The sequence below is a fragment of the Watersipora subatra genome, chromosome 9, assembly GCF_963576615.1.
Source record: "Watersipora subatra chromosome 9, tzWatSuba1.1, whole genome shotgun sequence".
Classification (NCBI taxonomy): domain Eukaryota; kingdom Metazoa; phylum Bryozoa; class Gymnolaemata; order Cheilostomatida; family Watersiporidae; genus Watersipora; species Watersipora subatra.
The window spans coordinates 47,471,609-47,498,016 of NC_088716.1; the positions used below are offsets into that span (position 1 = coordinate 47,471,609).

Here is a 26,408-nt window from a genome sequence, read left to right on the forward strand (position 1 = left end):
CAACCTCAAATTAAAACCATTATTAATGCATCTACCAGTTGTAATGCCGATGCTAGAAATGTTAGTCATCTCCTAAAGCTTATGGAAAGCTATTTGTCCCAAGTGAGTTCCATAGAGAATGATGATGAGTAACAAACAGCTACATGGTAAAATGATTTGAAAGCAAATAATCTGGAATAATGAAAGGAGGTTAGGAAAACAATGAAAGCAGATGCATGTTTTAATATGGCCTTAGGTAGGTTTTTAACAGAAACAGTTGAACAAGTGTTGACCGCTGAAAAAACCAATTGCTGAAGTCGGGACCTGGCCCATGCTACCACTTGAGTTTATCCTGTCTGTTTTTTGGCAGTTAAAGACATAAACCACAAACGACTTCCCACCAGCAAGCTTGTTAAAACAATGGTATAAATGGAGCACATTTTTGAGCTAGTAAGCAACAAAAACAAAAAATGAAAATAGCATCAAGATTAGAGTAATATTTTATGAATAATTGCATAAAAAGGTGTTATTGTGCTTATTGCTATTGCCTAGTATTAATATATAATCTTGATTTGTGGCTAATCTAGGAGTGCGTTTATTTTGCACTAATAGTCAAAGCCAATAAAAACTGTGCTAACAGCGGGAAGTCCTTTACTTAATACACTAAATCATGAGCAACAATAGTGAGAGCAAAACTCCAAATAAAAATAAAACACCACAATACAAAGCAAGATGGTGAAAAATGAAGTAATAAGAAGAAATCAAGAATTGTGATCAATAATGTAAATGATTATCAACATCATCATTACAATGTGCATCAATTGCGGACAGACTATACTAAAGATAGTCAAATTGAGGCTAGTAAGACTGAAATGGTAATATGCTATTCGAAGAAAGTGCGAAATATTAAAAGCATATTTAGTGTAATGGCTTAATATATATTTAGATAAAAATCAATTCTTGCATATAAAATGGATGATACTCAAAACTAACCTATTTGAAAATCGTTTCCCCTTAATAAATGTAACTAAAAAGGAATGCTTTATATTGGTTAACCTCTTTACCAAAGTAAAATATAAAAAACTTAGCAAAACATGTCAATATTTAATCTTTTTAGTCTTGTAAGATTTCAAGGAAAATAAAGAATTTGTTAGTATTTGAGAGCTACATGTATAACCAGAATTGTTATATCAATAAACACTGTGATGCGAAGTTCTACATGTAGGTCATGGAACAGCAGCTGCCCAAGGCTGCAAAGCAAATATAGATGCGGAGAATTACTTGATTGATTTAGAAGAAATTATTGATTGTATTGATGGAAAGTCTATGAAAGAAAGACTGCTCTTGGCTGAAAATTAAGTAAAAACATGAGAAGATAGCAAAAACTATGGGTTCTGATCTGATGTGACAGCAGACCTTGTTTTGATATATGTATATGTTACAGATTACAAGCTTCTCCTTAAACATCATGTAAGGCTCTCAAGTGTATCACTGAGCCTGACGCCTCTCCTTTGACCCACACTAGGTCTAAGATTTCTCAGTTCACCATCGTACAGAGACATGAGGCTGCGTATGGCTGGCCCATAAGGCATTGCTTGATACACTGTATTAGTTGTTACCTCACTTGCTCCTATGAACCTTCCAATTAGAAGACCTAAGATGTAGCAAACGTCTTCATCTTCGTTATGCACAAGAATTTCACTTCCGCTCTTTCCAGGAAGCAGCCTGTCAATAATAATTACTTTTCAAAGAGGTTTAAAATGGCACATTTACTATACTGCAGAAAACATTTGTGATCAAATTCATATTCACCATATTAATAATAAAAAAGTTGCAAACGGGATCTTTTTTGCCAGACTAACAGTTACCAAGTTGACCAACACTATTAAAAAGTTTTAATATGATGATCAACTGAAAAATATTTGTTTAACAGAAGATTATAATTGGACTATCGAACTTTCGTTACCAAATATGATTATATAGAACATCCGTTGGAGTCGTGTTTCACACCAGTAAGTACTTTCACCACTAAGTGACTACAACATTCCATCTTAGATATGAGTATCACTATTTTGTATGCTTCCGCTTCCTGTATATGACTAAGCTAAAGAGGTACTATGAGTGAGTATGGTAAACACTTGGTACAAGTGACTATAGTAGACAAATAGTGTAAGTGACTATGGTAGACGAGTAGTACAAGTGACTATAGTAGACAAGTATTACAAGTGACTATAGTAGACAAGTAGTACTAGTGACTATAGTAGACAAGTGATACAAGTGACTAAAATAGACAAGCAGTACAAGTGACTATAGTAGATAAGTAATACAAGTCACTATAGTAGATGAGTCTTACAAGTGACTATAATAGACGAGTAGTACAAGTGACTATAGTAGACAAGTAGTACAAGTGACTATAGTAGACAAGTAGTACAAGTGACTATAGTAGACAAATAGTACAAGTGACTATAGTAGACAAGTAGTACAAGTGACTATAGTAGACGAGTAGTACAAGGGACTATAGTAGACAAGTAGTACTAGTGACTACAGTAGACAAGTAATAAAAGTGACTATAGTAGATAAGTAGTGCAAGTGACTATAGTAGACAAGTAGTACAAGTGACTATAGTAGACAAGTAGCACTAGTGACTATAGTAGACAAGTAGTACAAGTGTCTATAGTAAACAAGTAGTACAAGTGACTATAGTAGACAAGTAGTACAAGTGACTATAGTAGACAAGTAGCACTAGTGACTATAGTAGACAAGTAGTACAAGTGTCTATAGTAAACAAGTAGTACAAGTGACTATAGTAGACAAGTAGTACAAGTGACTATAGTAGACAAGTAGCACTAGTGACTATAGTAGACAAGTAGTACAAGTGTCTATAGTAAACAAGTAGTACAAGTGACTATAGTAGACAAGTAGTGCAAGTGACTATAGTAGACAGTAGTACAAGTGACTATAGTAGACGAGTAGTACAAGTGACTATAGTAGACAAGTAGTACTAGTGACTATAGTAGACAAGTAATCAAAATGGTTATAGTTGACAAGTAGTACAAGTGACTATAGTAGTCAAGTAGTACAAGTGACTATAGTAGACAAGTAGTACAAGTGACTATAATACATGTAGCAGACAAGTGTTATTATAGGTGACAACTGCAGGTCAAGGTTAGACAAGGATTGTTTTTGCTATAGCCGACTGTTTTGTTGGTGAACTAAAAAAATAATTAATTGGCATTGAATTATTACCACACAGTGTGTTTTATCTAGCCACTATTTTAGAAATTTGTCAGCTATAAATCAAACATTGGTTAAGAACAAACCCTTCTACTGCAGGCATCTCGATGTAGCTATTAATAATCTCAGTTACCCAGCTGAATTTCGTTCGTTCTGGATAAGTGACGAACTAAGTTTATTTTGTCTTTTATGCCTGCCACAAACCACTTTACCGTCATGATTGTTACAATTCAAAATAGCTTTAAAACTCCAAAAAGCTTGTCGTATTTGATTTACATTAATAAAACCTCACCTAATAATTATCACAAAAATTGTATAGAGTATTTTATCGTGCTTGCACAATCAATAATTAGACAAACTATAGTGCAATGACCTTGACCTATACTTGGCTAGTATTGTTTTCTGTTAGAGCAGTAATTAATTAAATCACATTTGACCTTGAAAAAGTTTTGCCGTAGTAAACTTATACTGCTGAAAAAGAAAGCCATTCTATAGTACTGTCAGTCCTTTACATATCAGTGCCCAAACATGCAAAAAATTCAAGAAATGAGCTGATTTTTGAGCAAGTGTAAAGGCATTTGCAGGCCTTTACTTGGCACAATCTAGACTATTTTATAAAGAAAGTTTTCCATAGCCTGGGAGACATTGCTAGGTGTCCGGAGTCCAGGTTTGTAGCTAATTCACCGGGGCTTTTGAGAGGGCAAGGGTTTATTTTCACTCCAACTTCGCTTTCGGAGGTGCTGCAGGAGGTCCAGAGTTCAAACCCTCACGCAAGTTCTCTTTTTCGGCATTGGTCTGTAGAGTTGCCTTTCCCATTTCGTTGAGCCTATCAGTTATACTCATTTAAGAAGGGAACTCCATTAATTCTTCATCAGGCTGCAGGCAGTTTCTTCGTGAGGACCCTTCTGGCTCCTTTCATATTTGGCCCTCTTCGAAGCCCAAGCGTTGCCGGAGCACGGCCAGAGCTCCCTGGGCTGGAATGATAGAGTTTCAACCTGGACTCGTGTTGAGTCGACTTTTGGCCCTATCTTTCTACCACATAGGTGTGGTTGGGCCAGGCAGTTATGACTCGGTAGGGACCCACGAACTTAACTTGTAGCTTAGCGTTTGCCCCCTTTGCCGCCGCCTGTTTACTAACCACACCCAATCCCCAGGTGCGAAGAGCGGTGGCTCTTTTTGGCCTGCCTGCCTAGTCTCCATCTGCACCTCCCTGAGAGCTTCATGCGCTTCTTCCAGCCTCTGCTGCCTCCGCAGCATGTAGTCACTAGCAGATTGCATCTACGTGGGAGGGGGTGACATGCTAACTAGTCAGGCAGATGCAGCTCCCTGCCGAACATCATGAAGTTGCCCATTTCGCCTGTCCGCGATATGCCCGCATAAGCTGGGGCAGGAGCTCATTCTATTTTCTTGGCCTCGTTTCAACAACATGGCCCTCAAAGAGTCTCCCAGGCCTCGATTGTTCTTCTCTATGATACCATTGGCCTGGGGATGGTAAGGAGTAGTTCGTGTCTTGCTCACCTTCCAGAGCTGGCAAAGCTCCTCCATCAATTGGCTCTTAAGTTTAGTGTCTTGGTCTGTATAGATTTGCTCTGGAAGCCCCAGGTAGCAGAACACTCTTTCATCGAATGCACTGGCCACCACTGGAGCCGTGGCCTCCAGAATGGCAATGGCATTCTGCCACCGGGGAAAGTGGTTTGAGAGCACTAAGATCCCCTTATTGCTCCTCAGGCTGGTGAGGAGGGGTCTACCAGGTCAACGGCGACTTTCTGCCAAAGTCGACCAGCGTATAACGGCTGCCGGCTTCCTGCTTGGCAGTCTGGCACACCTCACAGCTTTGTACTAACCTGCGGACAGTGGTTGTCAGCCTGAGCCAGTACCATGTAAGCTGGAGGCGGGTTACTGTCCTCCCCACCTAGAGTAGGTCATGGTATGTGTCTGCCAGATAACTGGTTCCCTCATAGCCAGGGCACACGGCACAACACCGAGTTTGACCATGAAGAGCCACTCTAGATTCCAGCACACCCTCCTGCCTGATTTTCAGGGATTCCCTCCTGCGATGCAAGACCCTGAGCTACTGGTTCCCCTACTCTAACTGTTCCGAAGGCACTTCGGTGTGGCTTCAAAGTGCTTGGTACATTATGGTTACGACACTCTTGCCCTCACTTTGCAGCCGAGTCAACTGGTTAGTTAGCTGAGCCAATGCCTCGGGTCCCAGAGCAGCCTCGACCGACTTCAAGCCGGCCTATGCCCTTGTGGGGCAGAGTGCCGGCCCATATGGCCAGTCGTCTCAGGCGCAGTCCTGGCGACCTCTGCCCAGCTCTTACGGGGTTTTTGGTGGCAACTAGTAGTGCCTCAGGTCATCACTCGCTTAATGTCAAGGGATTTCAGGATGGCCTCAACCAGACCCGGGTCAACCTTAGCTGTTTTAGTGGAAACAGGGAGTCGCACCCGTGCACCAGCCACCTTGCGCACAGGCCTGGGGACTCTTGACAGAACATGGTTTCTCCCGATCACCCTAGCTTCATCCTGGTTTTTTTGGTCCAACTCCAGCCGAGTTGGACCCCTATCGCGGTACTCTATATAAGCAAACTGTCAACAGTCTTCGCAAGTCTGTCTGCTCAAGCCATTGGCGTTGTCGTGCTTTAATCCTGCGTGATGTTCCAGCTTGCACTTGAACTCGGCTAGCACCTCTAGCCAACGCGCCACCTGGTGAGAGGGCTCTTTCCTGCAGCGGAGCCATTGCAGGGAGTCATGGTCCGTGCGAAGCCAAAACTCCTGTCCATATAAGTACGGGCGGATGTTTTTTACTGCTTTAACCACTGCCAACAGCTCTTTGCGTGTCACGAAGTAATTTCGCTCCGAGGGGGTGAGTGTTTTGTTATAGTTAGCAATCACTCGTTCCTGGTCGTGTTGCTGCTGTGACAGCACAGCTCCTACTCCGCTCCCACTGGCATCCGTATCTAGGATATAGGTATTTTCCGGATCCAGATACCCCAGCACGGACGCTGTGGTCCGCTGTGGCGCAGTTTGTCAAACGCTGCCTGCTCCTCGACTGTTTATTGCCAGGGCTCTTTCTTTCCCACCAGCCGGTGGAGGGGTTTCGCAATGGCGGAAAACCTAGGGATGTACTGCTGGTAGTACCCGACAGTATTCAAAAACTCTTGCAGTTCCCGGATTCTACACTACACTGGCCACTGCTCTACCACCTCCACTTTGGCTGGGTCCATGGCAACCCCTTCACTACTTACTACGTGGTTAAATTACCGCACTTGTGACTGTAGCAGTTCACACTTTGTTGGTTTGAGCTTAAGTCCGGCTTGCCACATCTGCTGGAACACTTCCTCCAGCCACTGGAGCTGGGTTTCAAAATCAGGTGCAGTAACAATCACATCATCCAGGTATAATAGTAAGGTTTGCTAGTGGAGCCTGTGCAACACCCTCTCCATCAATCGCTGGAAGGTGTTTTGGGCGGAGGTCAGTCCGAAAGGAAGGAGTCCTCATTTCCTCAATCCCGAGTGGATAATGAAGGTTGATTTTTCCTTGGCATTTTTGTCCAGCGGAACCTGCCAGTATCCGCTGATGAGATCGAGGGTATTAAAATATCGGCTTCCAGCCAAGGCATCCAGACTTTTGTCTATCCGGGTAATAGGTACCTTGTTCTGTTACCACATTGAACCTTCAGTAATTCACACAAAACCACCATTTTTCATCCTTCTTCTTTACTAACACAGTAGGCGAGCTCCACCCTCCTCCAGCCAGCTCAATCAACCCTCTGACCAACAGGTCCTGTACCGGTCTCTCGGCCTTGGCTTCCTTTTCAGGCCTTAAGCGGTGAGGGGGTTGACGAATAGGTCGGGTCCCATCTTTCACAGGTATGTAGAGCTCCACGAGTGACGTTCTACCCATATCGTCATCTCTAGTGCTAAGCACTGACCCAAACTTGGTCAGTAGAGTAGCCAGCTTTTTAGCCTGCTCTGCATTTTGGCACGAGGGTGTAGCAGCCTAGTACAGTTTTTGGAGATGCTTGGGGATCTGTGGCTCTGCTTCGACTCAGGTAATCGGGACAGCAGGGCCTCCCTTGAGAGGAGGGGCGCCGGCGATAGGAAGAGTCACTTCCACACTAGTGTAAGTGCCTATGGTAGTTCTCGAACAGATGGTCAGGAGTTGGGAGTTTGGGCTGAAACACCTAACCAACACCTTTCCTACTGCTTCAGGCTCATTCAGGCTTGTAGCTAGAGGCGGGCTTTCATGGTACCCTTCTATTATCCCAAGTGAACAAAAATTTTATGTGGTCAACCTACACCTGACCACAACCTCTGTTTTAGCTGGCACAACCAAGTCCCTAATTATCTGGACTTTGTTCTGGAGGAGCTTCCCTGTTCGGTCGGTACAAGCCAATGGTTTCCCATACACTTTCACCACAGGTCGTGCAAACTCTATCGGGCATTAGTGTGCCATAAAAAGGACATGCCAAGTGTATCGTCTTCACTAATCCGACTGACTATGAAGACTTTTTTGGTCTTCACTTTGCGGAGCCTCACTGGGAGCCAGGTTACACCGTAAAAGGGTAACCTGGTCCCATCAGCGAGCAGGCCATGGGTGCCAATCTTCTCCAATCGCTCTCTCATACCCTGAGAAAGTCGGTCAAACACCTGTTTTCCCAGCAAGTTAGTGGTGCAGCCGATATCCAACAGGAAGTGCACTGCTCGACCTTCAATTTCACCCGGAAGGAAGTAACTAGTAGAGTGTGGGCGCCCTAGCAGGCGTGCTTGCGCATGTTCCTTGTGCTCAAAAGGACCTGCCTGAGGCTGCTCTATTTGAGCAGGTAGAGAATGTGCCTGGACGAGTCTCTTTGGATGGCGGAAAGCTGTCTTCTGCAAAACAGGGCGCCAAGGTACCTGAGAGGAAGGCATATTGCTTACTTCGGAAGGACTCTTGCCTTACTCTTTTAGGTGTAGTGGTTGGAACGTGTTCTGAGTAGCTGTGGGGGTTGCTTGAGGTGGAGTTCTAGATCGGCCTGATTTTCTTGGATAGGTTCATCCGGATGAGGCCTTGGCCGAATCGGTACTTCGGTTTTTTTCTGGTTTCCGAAGGGGCCTTATTGCAGCTAGTAGTGATTGCTACTGCTGCGGCTTTTTTTGTTTCCTGACTTCTTTTTCTTGCACACCTTTTGGATATGTCCCGTGCCTCCACATTCCCAACAAATGCCATGCCTAGTTTCTAAAGGCTCTGTTGGCTTGTTTTGCAGCTGCTTGACCTCTTCCACCAGCTGCTTTACAGTGAATAGCAGTACATTTAAGGAGTCCTGTTTGACACTGTGTACTGCACCATGTCCTGTATTGGTTTCTGAGTCTCCTACGGCTCTGCTCAGAGCCGATTCTCCAGATTTGATTTGGAGATATTTTCCTCCAGCCCGTACTGCATTTGCGGGAGTCTCCGTGGGTACCACTAGGAGGTGCTGTTGTAGGGCAAAATGGTTTAGGGAGTTTGAGGAGTACTTTTTTGCCATGTTACTTCTGAATGGTTCAAGCAGTTCAGCGTAGGCTATTTGGCCTAGCCGTTCAATATTCGTTGCGTGCTCATGCAGGGAGGTTTGGGTTTCTTTTTTCAAACTGTTCAACTCTGCTCTGGCTTGTCAAGGAGATAGTCCAAATCAGGCTCGGATGGCGTCAAAGATGGCTGCCATCCTGACTGCCCTTTTGCAGGGCTCTGCCTTTCCTTTCTAAGCCTCTCTGAGGTGCAGTGTGCTGGCCTTCTCGGCCCACTTATTTGCAGCTGCGATTTCTCTAAATCTGGTAATGAAGTGTTCTGGGTCTCCGATGTCATTATATTTGGGCGTTTTGAACTGAAAGCCGGTTCTGGGTTCCAACTTAATCTGACAAGTTGCCCAATGGCGTCAGCTAGGCGGTCCGTGTCTCAGTCTACACTCCTTGTCCTTGTTTGAGACATGACCTGAGCTTCTCTTCGAGTGAGGGAGACCAATATAGACGATCGTGGCCTGACTTAGAGTGCTTAAGCTTCTTTTGGCATTATTAAGCGCCTTACAAAGTGGGGAGTGGTTGGCGTAGTGCCAGTCATCAACCATTCTCTGGAGTGCTAGATAACTTGCTTATTCTAAAATACCAGGTTCCTCTACGAATGTGGGAGATAGCTGTACAGCTATCTTGGCCAGATTCGGAACTCCTGGTGTTTGCGGTACTACACCAGTTTTCCTCTACTGAGGTTGATTTTGCTAGCAGGGCAGGAGGTCTGCCGGAGTTTGATTTTCAAATTTCTACATGGTGCCTGCCAGGTTCGGCTCAATTCTACTGTTACTACCAGTGTAAAGGAATTTGCCGGCTTTGACTTAGCACGATCTAGACTATTTCATAAAGAAAGAAAATGCATGTGATTTCGTTCCCGTTTTTATTATAGAAGGAAGTTCCACTAGCCGAGGAGCATACAGCTAATGCTCTGCTCAACTGAGTGAGCGGGCTTTTTTATATACCATAAACCCGCCCATTACGGCTAACGGAACCGAGCAAAAACCGTATAACATCAGTAATAAACAGAATCGGTAATCCGTTGGCATGGTTATATTACAGTGATAAACAAAGACATAATAGCCATATAATTAATGGAAAAATTAATAGCAACATAATAAAAAAAAACAACACAGCATGCAAGATATAACATATAAAAACATCTACACGAATTACAATTTCATGGCCTGGCGTCCACCACACAAGTTTCCTCCTTGATGTATGAGTAATCTTTGAGATACAAGCATGCCAGAAGGTTGTCAATGACCACTTTATGGCCAAATATGCAAGAGGCCGCTTTTAAGACCAGCATCTCTCGTTTTTTCTCCTCAAATAAGTTTGAAGAAAGTTTTCAAAAGTTTGGCTAAAAATTGTTGTGAACGCGAGGCAAAACGCAGCTAACCGGAAACAGACATTAAAAAAATAAGACAACAAAATTAAAATGAGGTCAGTGAAAGATTAAAACTTAACTTCGAGTGTGCGTTTAGTAAGCTAAACTCATTTCAAACAAACAAAATTTCTATTACATACGGTCACAAAGGTTTAGTGTACCAAATACGTTGTACTCAAGTCGTTTAGACGGCTGTTATTCACAACGTCTATTTCGAAGGTAAAACTCCATAAAGTTGTACACAGTGTTGTTGTATTTTTTGCAGAACATAACAACTACCGTAAAACCTTTAATTGAACTCCAATGCGTTCTATTTTTCAACCTTTATTCTATAGTGGCGGTCAATTGGAGGTGGCGTTCAAATAGAGGCTGGCAGTCTAATGTTCAAATGGCTCGTCAAAATTTTCGAAAGATAACTTCAGCACTATTACGAGCGATGTGAATATCGTCTATATTTTGCTCTTTTTTTTCGGTTTCCGGTGGAGCGATATTAAACCATTCTGATGCAATAATCTGCTAACTTACCTTTAACTTGTCAAAAATCTCTTAACGAGCGTGCATTGAGAAACCCAAAAATATCTTTACCAGTTAATATCTATGGCTTGAAATTGACCTGCGATGATATAATAGATTGTGTCCTTCTTTGCAATTTGTTGGCGTTTTCAATTTTTTTTTCATTCTAAACTTGAAAACATGTTGTTATTTGATATCTTTATTTAACACTGTTGAATAAAAACTCATTGAGCTCTTTGATATGTTTGCTATAGTTTGCAACAAAAACTAGACTTTTATGTGCAACGGAAGGGAAGTTATGAGCATCGATCCATTGTAAGCCGGGTTAAGATAGCCGAAAGGATAAGGATGCTATTAAATAAAATGCCACAAATCTGAATATTTATTAGTTATACAATAATAAGCCATCAAATTATACAAATATATACTTATGAACAAGTGACATAAACGAATCATACTTATATTACATGCAGAAACAAAAATTAACGTTTTTAAAACTGAAATAGGTCCATTGTTTGCTAGGATAGCTGCATTCTGATTGTTGCTTTTGATGAAAAGAACATATTCTAGTTTTTCAATACCTTCCACAATATTTTCTAGCCTCAACACTTCTTTTGCACCGCTGAAATAGTCAATATTAGCGTCCAAACTATTTTTAGCAGAGCACAACTCTTACACGCTGCATTTAGAACTAATGCAACATGTAAAAGTTTGCTTAGTAAATGTAACCTTTGGTTCAAAACTTGTGAACAGGTTTGGATATGCATGTCCTTTGAGGTATTAGGAATGCATTAAACAAAGAACTAATATTATCCTGAGACAGTAATTATTTCTATGGCGTTGCTTTCAAAGTTCCATCTACCATTGTAAATTTAAACCGTTTTTATATATGTACATGTACATATACCTGGTACTTCAAAGTATCAGGGCCGCATTAGACCGCATTAAACAAGTTGTTAGCCTGAAACCGTAATTATTTCGATAGCGTTACTTTGAAAGTACATCTACCGTCATAAATTTAGGCGGTTTTTTTTATATGGAGGCTACTTTGAAGTGGAAGGACCGTGTTAAACAGAAAACTACATACTACTAGCCTGAGACGGTTATTGATTTTGCTAGGGTGTTGCTTTCAAAAATTTAACAAAAAAAACCAAAAGCTTTGAAATTGGACAACGGGAGAATTAATTGTTATTGATATAAGTGATTCATTATTAATACAATTTTGTAACCACTTTTCTACTGATTTGTTGATATTATGGGCTTGTAAAGACCAAATAGTGTCAAAGTGGCGGTCAAATGGCGGTGTTGTTTAATTGGAGAGTGGCGATCTATTTTCAACCCTTCTCTCAGGGTGGCGATCAATTGGAGGTAGTGGTCAAATAGAGGTGGCATTCATTTAGAGGTTTTATGGCAAATAGGTATTTGTTACTTGTTTTAGCTCATGTACGGAATTACAACAACTAGTAATACTCTTCCTACCGTAATATCCTGTTTAGGTGTTTTATGTTTTTTTCATCGCATGCTAATGGATTAATTTGTACTTACATATTTTATATAGGAAATAATGCTTCAGGATGCAAGTAAATTGACATACTAGATCAATCCCAAATTGTATCAAGTGGGAAGACCCTGTATGACTGTATATTTAAAACATCAATGGCTTAGACAAATGCTCTTTCTGACCAGTTATTGATACAGTAAATAATCATGCTTATTGACAAACATTTAATATTTTACAGTGTTTAGATGATTCACTCCATTGCAACTCTTTTGGTAGTTTTTAGCAGTACCAGTAGAAATATCCAAGCATTACTGCAAAACTGAATGTGTAATGACTCCATAACTCACCTTCCGGTATTGATGGTGAATGCGAAGTGAGGAGCTATCACACCTGCAGACTGTCTTGGTTGAGACTTTGGAGTAAAAGCAAATCTCTTATCATTCTTGTCAATGGTCCGTGGCCGTTCTATAAGTTTGCCATCTTTGACACCATCAACAATCAGGGTTACATTTGCAGCACGAAGTTTATCAAAATCACTCTCATCCGTAATATCGATGTAGCCTGATACGCGAATGCTACGAGCTGGGTGAATTCTGCTAGAAATCGATGGTCCTTCAGATATGTGTGAAAGAAATTCTGATTGTTGAACTGTATTTGCTGTGATATGTTCATCCAGTTGACTAGCATTTACTTGCAATAAGCAAATGTCTGCAAGAAATGAAGGCTCGGATCGTTCTTCACAGGATGGAATAAAATGGTTATAAGCTACAAACAGTTCATCTCTGGCATAGATGCTTGAGGCATTATGCGGCTCAACTTGAAGTCTATTTCGAGATCTTTCCGCAGCCTTATCTCTAATATCCCGTGTTAAGATTTTCACAGCGTTCGGTTGATTACTATCTGCTAGCTCTCTTTGTTCATTCTCATTCAAGATGGCGTGACCAGCAGTAGCAACAAGTATCAGGTTTTTGCAGCTGTGAATATCATCTTTTAGATATCCGCCAACAACAGATAGATGTGTGCCTGCTCTCGGGTACGACGTACAAATGCGGCACGATATAGTAGAAACAAATGGTTCGGTGTAAACTGGTAAATTAAGCTTCTTGGTTCTGAAAACCGGTTCAAGTTCGGAAACTATGATCTGAAACGAATTGAAATTGTCATTCAGTCGGGTTATTTCGTCTCTAGCTTTTCCTACACCTGGTCCAAGAACCAAAAGCTTTGAATCTGAAGGTGATGGGAAAAAAAGAGGGGTTACGACTTCCGGATGTTTTTCAAATATCCTACCAATTAGAAGAAAGGATAGAATGTTACAAGTTTAGGAAGAAAGCCTTGCATTGTTACAACTGACAGTAGTAGTGAGTCCTTAGGTGGTAGTAGTAGTATATAGTCACAACTGACTGTAGTAGTAAGTCCTTAGGTAGTAGTAATAGTATATAGTCACAACTAACTGTAGTAGTGAGTTCTTAGGTTGTAGTACTATTTAGTCGCAGCTCACTGTAGTAGAAAGTCCTATTTCTGCATATCCAAAGTATATCATAACTTTTTCTTTGTGGCATTATCATGACACGACATAACCCTTTGTAAAGTTATTATTTCATGTACGTAACTTATTCTATGATAAGATGATTATTTACAGTTTTACAAAACTGTAAATGTATGTCACATGATGAGAAACTGCAGGTACTTGCCGTGCAATTTCAGGGAGCAGTTCAACATACGAAGGATTTGCACTTGGTAAAAACCGTCTTCTCTCAAGGTGGCCAATCATGGCATTGTTCAAAGAAATTCTCATTCCTTCCGCGGGGTAGCTGGCTTCAGTTGATCCAACAGAACCCATTTGAGTGCTGGAGTTATTTGGTGCACTAGGGTTAGTTGGTGAAAGAGAGTCATATAATGCACTGGTGTCAGCTGGCATCCTGGAGTCAATATCAGAGCTTAACTTCAGCTTCATGCAATCAATACTGTTGATCAAGTCCTCACTGCTTTGCACTACATAAACCAAAGAAATACAAAGTTCTATTTTCTATAACTATATTAACCCCAAAGCTAAAAACATAAATTGAATTTTACACTATAAAATTTGAAGATGATTTATAGAAAAGCTTATAATTAAATCCAATAAGTATTAAAAAGTTGAGATCATTTCCTATAACAAGCAGTTGACCATTTTCTGCCGATACAATTAATTCACAAATATTTCCTCTGACATAGCTGAGAGAAATTTCCAAAATACCATAAAAATACATAACTGAAACTATAGAAAATTAACAATTCATGTTGTCCAGTGTACAACAGTGTCAATTGCTGAGATGGTCAACATTCAGCTTCTGAGGTAAGTGAGGAACCCAAAATGGTCAACAGAATCTGATTGGTGTCATAGCTGGACAGTACGATAGAGCCATGCTTGTGGGAGATTGTCTACTTCCCGCTGTTGAAGAGTTGTCTCACTTTAGGTAGGGCTTGGCACAGATTTAATTTTGATCAGATACATGATGGCGCACAATAACCGAATTGGGTAGAGTTTGTTGAGAATTAATACATGTGTGGGTTGTGATCTAAACTATAATTGTGTTTAAAACTATTTCTAATGTTTTAAGATAAAATAATCAAATCCTCACTTTACAACAAACACATTCAGTGTGTTAAAAACATTTTGTTGCAGTTTAAATGAATCAATGAACGAGTAGTCAGAGTCGATATAAAGAAGATAACTCTAAGTTCATACAAATCTATAGAACTAAACAAATGCTTTTCACATACCCATTCCACGACAGGAATATTGGGATATTTTGACAAGTGTCCAAGTTTTGACAAGAGTACGGAATCACTGACTAAACTTGCTAACAGAATCACTTACTGAACCTACTTACGGATTCACTAATAGAAAGTACCAACTGAATACACCAGCTGAATAAAATCGATGAGCCTAAGCTAAAAATGGTTAAGAATCAGAGAATCTTCATATCTTTGATCTTGAGTAATAATAAGTGATATACAGTGGTAAATATTCTGTAGAGACAAACTAGTCCATATTCGCATAATATTACAATAGCAAAAGTTTAGTAAACTCACTTGTTGATCAGTTAAGCCACAAAATAAACGACTAATTAGTGAAGTTGTCTGCTTTTACTCAATAAATTCACTGTTTACCGTAATATGTGTAAGTGCATATTACTGTGACTATTTACCTGGCATGATATTAGCAGCATCATCCTCAGAAGATTGAAATTCAGGTAAACTGTAATAACAAAACAGTTACACTTATACAGATATTTTATAAATATTTAAAATGATTGCATAATCTTATAAAAATTAAAAGATCTTGTATTAAAATTGTGCTTTAAAAAGATGGGGGTAAGAATTAATTAATTTTAATGGCTCTGTTCAAACTACTACACATTTGATAGTAACAGATAATCCAACTCTTTCGTTACTAAATTAAGTTTTTCATTAGGACGTAATTGTATATTTGGTATAACCTAATATTTTTCATGGATACATTTAGATTGTCATACATGTAACTTTTGAACCAGTCTATAAAAAAGGAACACAGTCTATAAAAAAGGAACACAGTCTATAAAAAAGGAACACAGTCTATAAAAAGGAACACAGTCTATAAAAAAGGAATACAGTCTATAAAAAGATTTTGATACCAAACTAATCAGCATAAAATTTTACAACAACTGTCATAAAAATGTCACACTGTGTTGCAGACTGAGCTTGATCATTTTCTTGACTATTTTCACTACAACTCTGAGCATATTCGAGTTATCAATATTAGTACAGAATGCAGCGTTATTATTATTGCTAAAGGTAAAATAATATCTCTCCGCAGTAATATTGCTTAATAAAAAATCAACCAAAGTTCATTCATTCACAATTAATGAAACAACTGTAGCAGCTGTAACGCGTATGACATGACTGGTCTTTCCTCAGAACGAATAGCGATAAAAAACAAAATTGTTGCAAAGTGAAATTATGCTCAAGATGAAATGTAAACATACTATCTTTTGGCTCAATGGGTGCAAATAATTGTTTCCTTTTGCTTAAGTACAGATCTGATAGGCTAATGAGTAAATATTCACTAATCAGAAACATTTTGTACAAAGCCTACTAATTTAGCCGTACCACGAGGCGCTTGGCTACACACAAACACTGTGCCAAGTCATACTACGCGGATACTGGTACTTTTCAATACTGGTACAAAATTGAGATATCGGACTGCCTTTGTCTGGTACTTTGTCTGATCTTACAGAAATAAAATGTAGAGGCTATACCTACTCGAGATAATACAATTGCTATGTGAAAATAATTTAGCCTTTACAGATCTGGCAAACGAACGTTGAGGAAAAACCGGAAATCGGATTGCAACGGCGCATTTGAAATTGAAATGACCATTTTAAAATTACAAATTGAAAAAATAAGCAATGGCAGCAAAAAATTGATTTGTAAAAAATTTCAAAAATAACAAATGCAAAAGATAACTTTAATTAATATTAAAAAGTGCGCATTTAGCATGTGCAATCGTAAAAAGAATACAGACTACGTATATAATAAGTGCTATTGACCCGTAAGAGTTTCCATAGACTTGTGGTTAGAGAATTGGTTTACAAATATTTTGTCGTAACTTTCATGAGTTCAAATCGAGCATGGAACAGATATTTCATTCTTTAATTTTAATAATTATACATGTAGCTGGACACCCCGAAGTACAGAGTCACAGTAAAACGGTCACACAAACTTTGAGATTTATATATAGATAACATAGTTTTTCGGCTCAAACTAATGCCTACAATTGTTTCTACTTAGATTCTTGAAAACATTTATTCTGAGTAAGAAAAATAACAATACAACAACTACTTCTTCTTCTACCCTTGTTTTCTCGTTTCCTACAGCCATTGCTAAGCCTTGTCGATATGGCCAATGCCAAGAGTAAACAAACATATCGTTTGTAGTTTTTATTTGTTATTTTTCTGTTCTATCTTCTTTCCACAGTTTTGTTTTCTATTAATTATGTAGTAATATAATTCTAGCATGCATTTGTTACAGGTGTTCACCATTACATGTATTTATACAAATATTATTTCCAAGTTAAGTGGGAGCTTGGAAAGAGTTAGGGCAATTACGTGAAAAAAATCAGTTTTTACGCAGAAAACTTTTTACTTACCAAAAGCATTCCAGACCGATTATTATGTAAAAAGAGGTGGCACTGTCTACTCGATTGCACTTTTGATAGTTTCATAATTTAATAAACTACTGTTGTGAAAGAGCGCTGTGGTCAAAGACATAGAAACCGATCCCATGATAACCTGTCTCACTGAACCCAACTTTCAAATAAAGCTTGGTCACCAATGAACTGGCTAGGACGACCAAGTAATAAATAAATGTCCAAGCGATAAATAAAGAAAAGGTCAGAGCCTAACATAAAGCGATCATTATAAAAGAAGGAGAATGCCATCATTTCAGCAGGATCTGTACGTGAGTGTCATTTGTATGCACACACATTTGAATTCATGTATTTATATATATTTGTGATAAAATGTATGTTTTTTGGTGATTAAGCACGGGGTGTGTTTATTTATTGCTTTAGTTGTGCAGAGAGTAAAGGAGCAGGCAGATTCCTTTACACTTGCAGCAGCAGTGGGATCGAGAATCTCAGCTCCACAAGACCGAGTCCAGAAACAAAAGCATGTCTGAACCCTAGGGGCCGTGGGCTGGAGCAAACATCACTGTTCCCTAGTGGTTGGCGAGTACTTGCTTGAGTGAGTCTGTAGAAATGGATTTATCTGAGCTTGACAGGCCGTGTTGCATGAGCAACGCCGTCCCTGAGCTTAGCAAGCTTTTTCCAGTAAACTATGAATGGCCAACTCTCAAGGAGCAGGCCTGAGATACCGATCAGTTGAGGTCCTTGAAGGACTAACGATGCTACCTTGAGCCTAGGCCCCGATCATTCAGTTCAAGGTACCTCAATACCTTCAGGTACCTTAAGGACTCTCATACCTGCTCGAACATCATCCAGGTTAACAGGGTTTGCGCTGGCCTGCTCTCGCTCCAGCAGCCAGTGAAAAGTCAGCTAAGAGGCAAAAAGAAATGGAAGATTCTGAGAATAGCGCAAAGGAATGTTCAAACACTGATGGACATAGCTGGCTCAAGGAGAACTGAAAGGCGAAAAGCACTCATAGCTAAATAACTAAGGAGTTACAACATCGACATTGGCGCTATGAGTGGAATTCGATTGGCTAGTCATGGCGGCATGGTAGATCACAGATACACATTAGTGTGGAATGGCAAAGGTAGAGAAGAAAGAAAAGATTCTAGAGTGAGATTCGTGATCAAAAATGATCATGAATCAAGCACAAGAAACATTATCAAACCACATGGATGCATCCTCGGTCAAAGCCTTGCCACCTTTTGGACTATGTGATAACAAAGAAGAAAGATCTAAAAGATATAGTTGTCACCAGAGCAATGCGAGGTGCTGAATGTAGAACCAAACACAGCATGGTGTTATCCAAAGTTGCATTGGCACTGGAAAAACCCACAAGAAAAGTTAAAGGAAGCCACCTGTTAAGTTAAATGTGAGGAAGCTAAGAAATCAGGTTGTACTTCAGGGGTTTCAGGAACAGACGAATGAGATTATGACCTACACGACTGATGAATCACTAAGCATTGAAGGGAAGTGGGACAAGCTGAGGTTGGCTTACGGAGCAGCTGCTGATGTTTTAGGGAAACCAGAGAGAAAACATTAAGACTGGTTTGACAAGAGTGATGCTCAGGTCAACACACTGCTTGAAGAATGCAACAAGGCAAAAGCACAAAATTTACAGCGGAGCAGTCGTGTTAACACCGCACAACTTACCAAGGCTAGAAGTGATATTTGGAAATACACTCGAGATATGAAGTCTATAATATGATGAGAGGAGATAGCAGAAGGTTTACAACTGGAAGCTGATAAAAATGATATGCAAGCATTTTACAATAGCCTGTGAGAGGTGTACGAACCACAGAAAGAGGAACTGCTCAACTCACTTCACACGATGAGAATACAGTATTGAATGATGAGGTAAAGAGCTTGAAGAGATTTGCAGAACAATTCTAACAGCTCTTAAATGTACCTTGAACTGTGGATCAAGAGACACTAGACAACTTGCCAAACATGCTGACTGATAGAAGTTTGAATAACACAGTTAGTCGGGAGAAAGTTTCAGAAGTCTGGAGATATGGCGGTTTGAACCTATAAGAGTAACTGTACAAAGTGATTGTTGACATCTGGAAGTCAGAGCAAAAGTCTCAAGACTGAAAGAATGCTAATATCGTGTCTATTTTCAAAAAGGGTAGTAAGAAAGAATGTAGGAACTATAGAGGCATCTCTCTCTTATCGGTTGCAGGAAAGAGAATGGCTCATATTATCTTAAATAAAATAAATGCGAAGATCTCACTAAAAATTTTCTCTAAAGCACAAAATGGTTTCCGAAGCAGCATGAATGCTATTGACAGGGTCTTCAGCCTAAGACAAATTCAAGAAAATGTACAAAACAGAACATGGAACTGTATACTGTATTCATAGGCTGCACAAAAGCTTTTGATACAGTAACAAGGGAAGGTCTCTGGTGTGTACTGAAAAAGTTTCGCTGCACAAAAAAAATTATCAACTTGATACAAGCTCTTTATCATGGTATGAAAGCCAAAGTACTACAGGGCAAAGCTGCTTCTCAAGAATTCACAGTAACAAGCGCTGTGAAGCAAGGGTGCGTTCTAGCTCCATTGTTGTTTTCACTTATCTCACAGTAATTCTCCAAGTCTCATTCGAAGACATCATGAAGAAATTTACATCCAGACAAAGCATGAAGCTGACCTTTTCAATGTATCCCAATTCAAGGCAAATACATGCTCCACAAGATACCGCGTGAGAGAAATTATTTTTGCTGACAATAGCGGACTGGTGACGCATAGTGCTACTGACATACAACTACTGGTGGATAGATTTTCATGGGCAGCAGCTCTGTTCAGCCTGAAGATCAACACCAAGAAAACAGAATTAATGTATCAACCAATCAAACTCCTTCATTCCCTTCCCGAGCCTGTAAAAATTACCGTGGACCAAAAGCTGATCATTCAGACAACAGGCTTCATATGTCTAGGCAGCACTGTTTCAAGCTCCTGCTGGATTGACAAAGAACTTCGTAACAGAATGGGAAAGCAAACAGTTCTTTTGGCAAACTTTGGGACAGGTTGTAGAACGACACCCTTGTTTCCATAAAGGCAAAGTGTAAAGTTTACAGAGCAGTGATACTATCAACTTTACTCTATTGATCAAAAGACTGGATAGTATACAGACCTCAGGTAAAAAAACTACATGTGTACATGATGAGACAACTGAGGGACATTATGATAATAAAGCGGTACAACAAGGTGACACACAAAAAATTCGTAGATGTGCTAGCCTGCCTTTTATGGCCAACATCCTTGTAGAGAAAAACCTTTGATGGCTTGGCCATGTACACAGAATGGAGAAAAACAGACTACCCAGAAAAATGCTCTACTCACAGCTCTGCGAGAGAAAGAGGAATCGGGGAAGGCTTAGGCCCAGATTCAAGGATGTAGTGAAATGGAATATGTCCTGGAGAAACATCTTAACAACATGTTAGCAAACAACAGCAGACAACAGACTGCCTTGGAGAGCCACAGCCAAAACAAAGCTAAAGCCATAGTACGGTCTTAGCCCCTTCGACTGGCTGCAAGAAAGAAAGAGAGAGTGTTTAATAGTTGATAGTGTGCATTATTGCACAAGACATGCTACCATTATCAAAATATATTACAGTGATGCTCAAAAATAATGAACCGCCAGCACTTTCACGTGAAGGTTGCAGTTTATTACCAAATATGTTTTCCTTTGCCTGTCACAAACTATAACCAACTGTGTAGCTTTGAAAAGAAAATTTTTTACCTTTGCTTTGCAATGAAGAAGCCTGATTAAATGCTATTAATATGCATGAAGGGACCAAAGTCTTCCTCAGTCTGTTAGGATGTCTGTTACTCTGTTTTGATGCAAATGATGTTCGGCCATTGCATCATGCATCCTGTTTCACAACTTTATGCAAGGTCATCATGATTCCATTACGTATTGAGTCTTGCATTATGGTCTGTCATTGCATTAAGCATTAAATTTAAACTGCAATATCATAGTTAATCGGTTTATGAACAGCCGCCACCATTAAACATCAGGGTTGAAAAAAATTTGCTTGCATTGTGCATTTAATAGTGAAAGTCGGAGAGCTATTGATGTAAAAGTGGGTTGCCCAAAAACTAAAAGAGAGGAAGCAAAGACAAAAAATAATTGTGTTCACCCAAAGATGAGTGAGTATTAGTACGATGATCGACGGCAAATGATCAGCTGTCAAAGGTGAAATTAGGCTGAGAGTTAAAAGCCTCAACATGTATAGCCATAGCAATTTTATATGTACATTGATTTTTACTAAAGAATGAGATGAAAGGACGCAAAGCCTGACAAAAAACCATTGTTGAATGGCTGACGATGCAAAATTCAAGTACGGTAGGCCAAAATGCATCAGTGTCGTACCAAGTTCTTTGTCACAATGTGCTTTTAGTTGATGAGAGTACATTCACTGTCTAGAGCAGTTTTGGAAAAAACTATGTTTGTTGTCGCCTTGATGAAAACTTTTGCCCCAAATAGATTTTACCCACCATAAAATACCCCACATCAGTAATAAATTGAGGTAGTTTTGCTGTCATCAGTTTCCGTCGGCTTCAAGGTATTGATGGAATTATAAATTTAGCAAAGCAATGTGATGTAAATGAAAAGTGAATGCTGTCATCGATCAAAAATCTATTTACTGGTCAGCGGTTTGCTCAACCAGACAATGCACCATATCATGAGAAAGCTAAAAAGTGGTTCAAAAAACATTTTGTAAAAGTTCTCAACTGGCTGAACTCGCCCAATCTGAACCCTTATTAAGAACCGCTGGCAAAAGATTGGCTGAGCAATATCTAGAGACAAACCAGCTACAAAGGTTGCAAAGATTGGAGCAATAATAAGAACTATGAAAAAGGTGGTAACACCAGAATATCTGAAGAAATTGGCAAACAGAAAATGCCAAGTGGTTCGTTAAAACAAAAACTGGCGCAATAAGTACATGTATTATTGAAAGTTTTGTATCTCAACAGCCCTTTTGCAAAACCACCAATATTGTTCAACAGCTGTTCTATTGGCCAGGTAATAGCTTTTATCAATTTCAGTAAGTTGAATATTACTTGAGAAAACCTGTGTAAGAAAGGTATGCTTTGGCAAACTTGAAGTTATCATGTTGTCAAGTTTTAAGATTTTACACATTTTCAGCTTTCTAAAGATGTAAACTTTTGCTAGGTTTGGCTCAAAATCAACTGTGTAAATCTACAAAAAACTATGGACATGTTGGTGAATTTGAAATGTTTTTTTTTTAACAGAATCGTAGTTGTATTCTAAATAACTGCTGGAGATAACCTAGGTAAAAGCTTCAGCTTGTTATTTTCACTTTAACATGTGAGCATATCTGAGGCACCAAGTGGACTCAAAAGATTTTGCTCAAAGAAGACCTAGCACAGGACCACCTAAAAAAGGAAAGATAAATATGTGTGTACATTGCACACCAAAGAAGTAAATGAACTTACCTTGGATTGAGGGTTTTTTCAATCACTGCTTCTGCCTCATGGGTGACTAGATTTATGCTAAACTCGTTTTTATTGTCGATGTAATGGAAATTACCTGCATCACCACTGTCGATGTACCAATCTGCAAATGTTTGATTGTTGCATAATACATGAATAAATCGTTGATATATGCTTGTAAAGTTTATATTGGACACTTACATAAGACTACTACATAGACATAAAACTAGTTCATAGATATAAGACTACTACATAGACATAAGACTACTACATAGACATAAAACTAGTTCATAGATATAAGACTACTACATAGACATAAGACTATTACATAGACATAAGACTGCTACATAGACATAAGACTACTACATAAACATAAGGCTACTACATAGACATAAGACTACTACACAGACGTAAGATTACTGCATAGACAAAATACTATTACATAGACATAAGACTACTACATAGACCTGAGACTACTACATAGACTTGAGATTACTACATAAACATAAGATTACGACATAGACGTAGGATTACTGCATAGACATAAGACTATTACATAAACATAAGACTACTACATAGACATAAGACTACTACATAGACATGAGACTACTATATAGACATAAGACTATTACGTAGACATGAGACTATGTAATAGAAACCCAGACATGTAAACAAGAACCCCAGATACGTCGGAAAAGTTGGCAGCTGTCAAACTTTCTCGATAGTTCACTGCGCGTCGACATGAGCCTGCAGTTAAAATGCTCAAAATAAAAAGATGTATTTTCTTCTGAGCATTTCAACAGCGATTTGTTTGCCAATTTTAATCTAAAAAACGTCCTGACAATAACATCACCTCAAACAACAAACCAAGCTCAAGTGATAGAAAAATCTCTATACTTCTTGATACAATTTTTTTAAACTTCACATTAGAAGCATTTAATTTGAAACAGGCCATTCATGCTTTTGATTTATATTATAGTTTGTATATTTACATGTATCTACTAATAAATAAATAAATGGACTTGTGACAGTGCTCTGATAACTCGAACACTTTCGCTCGGTCCCGTGAAGTTTGAGTCATCCATGTTTGACTGTATATATTTTACTCGATTGGACGGACTTTTCATAGAATTATACTGGTACATGGATTCATTAAGGAGTTGTTCACCCATGGCAGATTTTTTCTGGCAGGTAAGACAACTCCGAATACCATACCCGATATTTCGATATATCGGTTGGCTACCCCATCATATCGTACCGAAATTTATTTTTGATGTCGTCCCAGCACTAGCCTGCATGGTGTGCACCATTTCGGCAATGATTCGCTGTCACCGATGGCTTTATCTATTTATTTCCATTTCTGATAGTCACTGCGAGACTAATATTTAATTCGAGTAAGTGGCAAGAAAGATGTTAATTTAGGAATAAATAAAATGAAAAGTGAAAATGGAAGCAAACAACAATGTCTGTTTATGATAGTGTGGACATTGCTATCACTCATGATCGTCAAAGTATTTTGGCATCAACCCCGAGATACAACGATATAGTGTGAGCCATCCTTCAGCTAAATCTAGATACAAACTTGCATAAGAACTGCCAGCTAATTGAGTTTTGTTTTAGTTAACATACATGGTGGTGTACTAGCATGATAACTAGCATATTCAGGCTGTACACTTTGAAGTTCCAGACTGAGACTTGATTCCATGTTATCCACGGCAGAGGTTTGTCGTGGAACAGATGATTCGATTGGCTGTACTTGGTGGGCAGTTTCAAATGCTAGCCTATCACTGGGTTCAGATTCTAATCGACTATGTCTTTCTAGTATTGAGGTAGGAAACCTGACATCGTCTGCAGCCACAGAGCTGTTGGAGTCCACACCTCGCTCTTTATAATAAGTGAGGAGTTCAAGCAGTCGTCCATCACTAGTTCTCCAAAGATTTTCATCTATACGAGTTACCTAGGAGAGACTTAGATGGTTGATGTTCAGTGCTCATAACTATAGCAAGTGAGCCAGCTGGGTGCATCAGCAAAGTATGTACAATATTCACAGTATTCATAACCTAAGGTGATAATACAAGGGTTACGCATTGTCTGCAATAAACTCAAAGCAAATGCAATCGTTAGTTACTTGTCTAGTTTTTGAGTGAGTGTTAAATTTGCTGTAGATATTATTTCTGTAGAGCTAAACTGCCATCTAGCTGATTTGAACTATAAATATGTTATTTTGCTTGTTGAAAACTGTCAAAATGCTACCAGAAAACCACCTGACTATTGATTGAGTATTTTGGGTATCGCCCGTGCAGGCTTATTTGTACAACTGGAAATAGGCTCTGAATACTAACAATCTACCAATATAAAAGGCGTGATATTTCTTATATTCCCTGAGTTACGACAATCATATTTCATAATATAAGGTGGGGAAATCTAAAGACAATTCATGACTTGAGAGACAGTATCATAATGAACAAAATAGAAAACCTTTTTATATGTATAAAAAGTTTCATGTATCAGATTTTTACACAGAAGATACGATCAACATGAAATTAATATTGGTATTAAAGTTACTTGTACTCAGTGCTTGCTACATTTATGCTCTTATGTGAGCACTCAAACTATCGTGGCTGATTCCTAACAATAGACGTGTGGTTAGTTAACTGGTGTAATAGTAGATGGCTAAACCAAGAGTTTCAAGCATTCAGGTCTGTATTTCTAGTTCTGGTCTGTAATTCACGCAAATGCTGAATGTGCCAATTCACATTATAAAAAATGGTTCTTAATTCTAAAATAGAAACTGGCTATATTCGGTCTAATTTATCAACATAAAATATTAGCGAATGCTTCCATACCTCTTTTAGAAAAGTGCACAGCTCTAACTAATACAAAGGCGCATATCTAGACTATAGACTGCATACCTTCAAAGTATGATGATAGAAGCTTTGCAGGCTTGTAGTATCTTTTTCTGGTAGGTGCTTTTCTCTAAAACACCAATCTGTTGATGGGGAGTACCAACAGTTTTCTGTATCTAAAACTTTCTTTAGCTACAATAGATCGAGAGTTTAAGAGTTATAATAGTTTAAAAAGTTGTAAAAGCCTAAAAAAACTGGCCACCTTGAAGCCTTCAGCCAACTTTAATCCCTTGTCCAACTTGTGTTCTACACCAATCTATATTAATAGAGTCTACTTTGTGTTGTGCATGTGTTAGTGCGAGTGTTAGTGCATGTGATAATATGTGTTAGTGCATGTAATAATGCATTTGTTAATGTGTGTATTAGCGTGTGTTATTGTTTGCACTAGTGTGTGTGTGTGTGCGTGCGTGCGTGTGTTAGTGCGTGTGTTAGTGTGTGTATTAGTGTGTGTTAGTGCATCTGTGTGTTAGTGCATGTAATAAATTGTGTGTTAGTGCGCGTGTTAATGCGTGTGCTAGTGCTGTGTTAATGTGTATGTCAGTGCAGGTGTTAGTGTATGTGTTAGTGTGTGTGTGTGTGCGTGCGTGCGTGCGTGCGTGCGTGTGTGTGTGTGTGTGTGCGAACTTGTAAATGCATGCAATTGGGGACTCACACCAGAATTTAACAGACAAATTGGGGACGTTCGGAAATTGGGG

General features: G+C 39.2%; 1 protein-coding gene across 1 annotated transcript in view; it reads right to left on the minus strand.

The window, feature by feature from the left end:
• Positions 1-626: 626 nt before the first annotated feature.
• Positions 627-26,408, minus strand: part of LOC137405149 (uncharacterized) — a 49,258-nt gene continuing 23,476 nt past the window's right edge. Inside the window, exons 7-13 of the mRNA XM_068091374.1 lie at positions 25,720-25,845; positions 24,437-24,764; positions 22,811-22,931; positions 15,331-15,380; positions 13,831-14,131; positions 12,487-13,422; positions 627-1,704 (exon numbers count right to left, since the gene is read on the minus strand). Coding sequence (XP_067947475.1) covers positions 1,446-1,704; positions 12,487-13,422; positions 13,831-14,131; positions 15,331-15,380; positions 22,811-22,931; positions 24,437-24,764; positions 25,720-25,845 — 2,121 coding nt within the window. The 3' untranslated portion in view covers positions 627-1,445. The remainder of the gene's footprint in view (positions 1,705-12,486; positions 13,423-13,830; positions 14,132-15,330; positions 15,381-22,810; positions 22,932-24,436; positions 24,765-25,719; positions 25,846-26,408) is intronic.